The sequence below is a fragment of the Chrysemys picta genome, chromosome 4, assembly GCF_011386835.1.
Source record: "Chrysemys picta bellii isolate R12L10 chromosome 4, ASM1138683v2, whole genome shotgun sequence".
Lineage (NCBI taxonomy): Eukaryota > Metazoa > Chordata > Testudines > Emydidae > Chrysemys > Chrysemys picta.
This window is the reverse complement of record NC_088794.1, coordinates 3515042-3520748: the sequence shown is the minus strand read 5'-3', so window position 1 is coordinate 3520748 and position 5707 is coordinate 3515042. Positions and strand designations below refer to the sequence as shown.

General features: G+C 57.9%; 1 protein-coding gene across 1 annotated transcript; it reads left to right on the top strand.

Moving 5' to 3' along the window:
• The first annotated feature begins 1267 nt into the window (after nucleotides 1-1267).
• Nucleotides 1268-5313, top strand: LOC101946663 (serine protease 27-like). The gene is made up of 6 exons (XM_005314087.4): nucleotides 1268-1468; nucleotides 2181-2207; nucleotides 2398-2560; nucleotides 2775-3046; nucleotides 4226-4398; nucleotides 4756-5313. Exons 1-6 carry the CDS (start codon nucleotides 1405-1407, stop codon nucleotides 4999-5001), a joined length of 945 nt encoding a protein of 314 aa, XP_005314144.1. The 5' UTR covers nucleotides 1268-1404; the 3' UTR covers nucleotides 5002-5313.
• Nucleotides 5314-5707: the final 394 nt, after the last annotated feature.

Here is a 5707-nt window from a genome sequence, read left to right as displayed (position 1 = left end):
ACTGGCAGCCCCTTTGTTCTGTTCCACCCCCTTTTATAGCTTTGGCACAAGGCGGGAATCCTTTGTCTCTCTCTGGGTCCCCATCCCTCCTTCTAAATGGAAAAGCAGCAGGTTTAAGATGGATTCCAGTATCATGTTCACATGTCCTGCAAGACTTCAAGCCTCCATTGTTCCCGGCCTGACTTACAGGAACACAGGAAGGCTTACAAGTAAACAGAGCCATTTACAACCAATTGTCCTGGTTAATGGGAGCCATCAAGACTCCAAGCCATTATTAATGGCCCACACTTTACAAAGTTACAATAGGACTTCAGAGTAATACTTCATATTTCTAGCTTTAGATACAAGAGTGGTACATTTGTACAAATAGGACAATCACACTCAGTAGATTATAAGCTTTGTAATGATACCTTACAAGAGACCTTTTGCATGAAGCATATTCCAGTTACATTATATTCACACTCATTAGCATATTCCCATAACACATATGGAGTGCAACATCACACTAGGCCCTGCACAGACCCCCCCGACTGAGATCCAGGCCCCCCTGACTGAGGTCGGGGACCCGTTGTGCCGGATGCTGCAGAGACTGACTGCATTTGCGGCTGGGATACGTCAGCCAGGGCTGTGCGGGGGGAAGAGAGGGTGTGAAGTTTTGGGGGATGGGGCACAAGTGAAGCAGCCATGGCAGGGTAAAGGAAAAAAGCTGCTCTGAGCTCAGTGGTGGCGTGTTTTACTCCCCTGCCACCAAACTGCTGTGGGGGCAGGAAATCTCTCTGGTGCCCCCGGCTGCTGAAGGCCAATGAGCGAGAGCAGCATGGGAGGCTGCTCTCTGCGATACCTGCCTGGGGAAAGGGCGGTGCAGGCAGGTCCCTGGAAGTGGAGGGGAGCCGGGGGGGGACATGTGGAAGAACGAGCCGGCTGGGAGGATCCTGACCCCAGAGCAGTGGCAAGCTGTGGGCACCGAGCACCGGACAGACGGCCTGGCCCGGCTACCTCATGCAAAGGGACAGTCCCAGGAAAGCCAGGGCAGGGAGAGTCACATCCCTGATTTCTCCTCCAAATGGGTATGGTCCGGCAAGGACCAGATCTCGGCTAAGCCGCCCAAGGGGCTGGGGGGAGCCGAGGGTCTGTGAGCTTCTGCGTTCACTTTCCTGTACATCAGCGATTTAAACAGGAAAACGCTGGGCTCCGAGCCAGAGAACCACGGCACCAGAGATACGGGCTCAGAGGTGCTGTGGCTTCTTGATGCACACGGCTGGCGGTCTGGCAGAAATCACACCCCACACCCACGGGGCGGCTCCAGCTGGGTATATAACTCGCTGCCTTGAAGCCAGGGGCTGTCTGCTCCGCTGGCTGGAGGCTGAGCTGGGCCGTCCCGACCCAGAGCTTCTGTGGGGCAGGATGATGGGGGGGCTCTGCTCCCCGCTGGCCGCGCTGCTGCTGCTGGTACCATCCCCAATGCAGGGTAAGAGGAACCAAGGGGGCCAGAGCGATGCACAGCCGCGGGGAACAGAGCAGAGGGGACGACCCTGCAGCCTGGGGTGGGGAATAGATCTGAGGGGGGGAATAGACTGGACGAGACTATCCTGCCCCCCTGGGGGTGGAATCGACTGAGGGGGAAGATCCTGCCCCAGTGGACTGGCTCTGTCTCTTTCCCAGGGCCTGGGTTCAAGGGTGGGTGGGGACATGAGCAAAACAGGTTCTGTGCACTGAGGGCAGAAATGATGTGCCAGTCCCCAGCCCCCGCGGTGAATGAAGGGATCCTAAGCCCACATCCGAGACACCCCCCACCCCCAGGGCTGGCATGACCCCTCCAGCCCCTCTGACTCACTCCACAGGAACCATGGCCCCAGCTCCCTCTCAGCTTCTGCACCCGAATCCTCTCCCACCCTTGGGCTTTGCAGGGTGGAGGGAGGACGTGTGGCCCTGAGAGAGCTGGGAGCAGCCCCCTTTCATCTCATGTCAACGTTCACTCTGAAACTTACTGACGTATAGTAGCCACCTATGATTTGAGGCAGAGTATGTAGATTATGGAAGGAGCTATGGGACAGTGGATGGGGCTTTTATTCCAGCTCTTTTCCCTGCCTTCCACCCTCCCCAATCGGACCCTAATGCTGCTCCTCCCCCAATGGCCCTGACTCTGTCATGTCTCCCCAACATTTCCATTTCCTCCGCAGGTGCAGAGGAGAGTCAAGACCAGCCAGGTAAAGAGTCTGGATTCTTGGGTTCTATCACCTGCTCTGGGAGGGGAGTGGGGTCTAGTGGTTATGGGTGTGGGTGTAGGTGTGGGTTATGGGTGAGGGTGGGAGCCAGGACTCCTGGGTTCTGTCCCTGGCTCTGGGTGGGAGATGTGCACTTTGTCCCATGTTAACATGGCTCCCCTGTTTTGTGCAGTGTTCAGCCGTATCATAGGGGGGCAGGATGCACAGGAGGGTCGATGGCCCTGGCAAGTCAGTGTGCAAAAATATAATGATATAAAAGATGAATACCGCCACATCTGTGGAGGATCCCTCATCTCAGCCCAGTGGGTGGTGTCAGCCGCTCACTGCTTCGACCCGTGAGTAACCCAGCCGGAGTGCGGGGGAGGAGCAGGTTCCTCTTATTTGACTTGCAGCAATATCTGTTTGTGGCCTCTGCCCCCTCATTGACCCCCTGCTCTTGGTCAAGCCATCCCCATGGTGCCGCGCAGCTGTTCTGCTGCTGTGCCCGCCCCAGAGGTGGCTGCATCTCAGTATCACGCTGTCTTCCCCTTTTCCTTTTCTCTCCTCCAGCTCTGTGCCCTATTCCAAGTACCGTTTGGTGCTGGGAGCGCACCAGCTCCTCAAGCCCTCCCCGAATCAGAACCTGTCCGAGGTGCAGCAGATCATCCCCCACCCCAGTTACAATAGTGTGAGCAAAGTTGCTGACATCGCCTTGGTGAGGCTGACGAAGCCGGTGAAATCCACGCAGTTCATCCGGCCCATCTCACTGCCGGGGGCCTCCCGCCAGTTCCCTGAGGAGAAGAAGTGTTGGGTCACCGGCTGGGGAAACGTTGAAGTGACCGGTAAGTGTCAGAGGTCTCAGAGAGGCACTGGGAGGCCATAATTGTTATGGGGGTGGGGACAGCAGTTCCCATAAATCTAGGATCTGGACAGCACCAGGGAGCAGCCGTGGTCGTCAAGGCCATCCCTAGGGGGGTGTGGGGCCTGGGACAACTCCTCTCCACCCCAGGCCTTGCCCCCACCCCTGCTCTGCCCCTTCCCGAGCCCCATTCCCCCCCTCCCCCCCAAACCCCTTCCCTGAGCAACGCAGCCTGTAGAGTTAGCAGGGGGCCTGGTGCCAGACGCAGGAGTGGAACCACTGGCTTCCAGCCATGTCGCTCCATTTCCCACCACTGCCAGTGAGTGTGGGAAGGCAGGCCCAACCCCTGCTGCCGGTGCCAGGCCCCCCACTAATCTCACTGGACCACTCTGGGCCCCACAGAGCCCCCCAAAGTGTGGGGCCCAGGGCAGTTGCCCTGAACCTTCCTATGGACGGGAGGGCTCTGGTGGTCATAGATACTGTGACCATCTCAGCCGACATCCTGGAAAGCACAAGCCAGAGAATGTCCCTGAAGGAACTGATGCTTGAATTAGACGAGATCTCTTAGATGGCCGTCCCATTGGATTTACAAATTGCCCATGATGGAGAACCCTTGGCAAATTGCTCACTGTTAAAAACTGACACCTTATTTCCAGTCTGAGTTTGTCTGGCTTCAACTTCCAGCCACTGGATCATGTTCGACCTTCCCCTGCTCGACTGAAGAGCCCGTTACTAAACCCTTCTTCGCATTGTAGATACCCAGACACTGGGCTCTACTCACCCTTAACCTTCTCTCTGTTACGTTAAATCGATTGAGCTTCTGAGTTAGAGGCCTGGGGTCCCGGATGATCAGGGCCATGTGTGTGTGTGGGGTGGGGGCAGCGCTGCTCCCTGCTGGAGGGGATTGTGTGTGTGTGTGTGTGTGTGTGTGTGTGTGTGACACACACAAGGACACGCCTGCACTTGGCCATAATAGGAGATAGTCACACAAGCAGAAATGTGCCTTGACAGCCAGACTCGTCTCCAGAATGGCACAGGCACAGGGGAAGATGCCCACAAGCACAAATGGGTCGTCCGGACCCCAGTGCACTGGGTGCTGGGAGCGCCGGACGCTAGTGGAATAACCCTCCCCCTCCTCCCCCCCCCGGTTCTCCCCCTCCAGAGCCTCTCCCACGACCTCAGACCCTGCAGGAGCTGGAGGTTCCCATCATCAGTACACCAGACTGCAACGATCGCTACAACACACTGATTCCACACTCATCTCTGGGTCTAGAGCCAATCAAAAGTGGCATGATCTGCGCCGGGTACACGGACAGTCACAAGGGATTCTGCAATGTGAGAGCCTTTCCTCCTAGCTGATTGTATGTATTACAACACCGCTGCCCAGACCCCAACTGAGACCATGGCCCCAGTGTGCCAGGTGCTGCCCAGCTCCTCACTGAGACCATAGTCCAAGTGTGCCAGGTGCTGCCCAGACCCCGGCCGAGATCAGGGTCCCCCTTGTGCCAGGTGCTGTACAGACCCTGGCCAAGATCAGGACCCCATAGTACCAGGTGATGCCCAAAGCCCTCTGACAGAGGTCGCTGCTCCTGTTGCTCTCACCGGGTATGTTCTGTGACCCCCATCCAGCCTTCGCTCTCACGGTGACAGCGATGGGAATTGGGGCCCTGACCCCCATTTCTCTCTCTCTAGGGCGACTCTGGGGGGCCTCTGGCCTGTCAGCAGGACGGCACCTGGTATCTGGCTGGAGTCGTGAGCTGGTTTATGACCAGAGAAGTGAATGGAATTGTCTGTTCTCATCCCACGTTCCCTGGGGTCTTCACCCGGGTGACAGCCTATGACAGCTGGATCCAGGGGCATGTGAATGGTGTGGGCCCTTCTGCTGTCGCTTCTCCAGCCGCGCTGATACTCGCCACACTCCTCCTCACAGCCCTGTGAGCCACGCACGGACCTGTCCCTGGGACTGCCAGGCCGACCCCCCTCAGGATGTCTATATACCCCCCCTTTGACACCGGGTGTGGGCCCCGCGTTGCTGGGGTCTGTGGGACGTGGCTGGGAGAGGCTGGTGGATGGAAGCACAGGGGTGCTATGGGGAGGTGAGGGCAGAGGGGGGGGGGGTTATATCCAGCCTGTCCTACAGCTCTGCAGCGCCCCCTGGGGGTGACTGGGAAGCCAACGGGGACGGGCCCTGCAGCCGCTTTTATCCCATGACTTGTGCTCTGAAAATCATCAATAAATCGGCTTTGCAAACTCTGTCTCCTCCCTGCAGCAAACTGTCCCGCAGCACCTGGTGCCACCTCTCACTAGGGCCAGTCCTGCCACAGCAACAGCCTCCCACGGGCTCCATGGGTTATCAGAGCGTAGGGGCCTCCCATCGCGCTGGGCGTTTCACAGACACCCCCGACTGAGATCAGAGCCCCCGTCATACTGGGCGCTCCACACACCCACCCAATCGAGATCAGGGCTCTCATCACACCAGGCGCTGCATATACACCCCCCCCCCAAATGAGAATGGGGCTCCCCTCACACTGGATACTGTGCAGACCCTCCCTACTGACTGGGAACCCCATCACGCCGGGCGCTGCATGGATCTCCTTGACCGAGATCGGTGCCCCATCGTGCCAGGCGCTGCACATACCCTGAG

Coding starts and splice junctions, on each gene's coding strand:
- LOC101946663 (XM_005314087.4), top strand. CDS start 1,405: ATGATGGGGGGGCTCTGCTCCCCGCTGGCCGCGCTGCTGCTGCTGGTA. Junction 3,047..4,225: donor GGGAAACGTTGAAGTGACCG/GTAAGTGTCAGA, acceptor CTCCCCCTCCAG/AGCCTCTCCCACGACCTCAG. Junction 4,399..4,755: donor GTCACAAGGGATTCTGCAAT/GTGAGAGCCTTT, acceptor CTCTCTCTCTAG/GGCGACTCTGGGGGGCCTCT.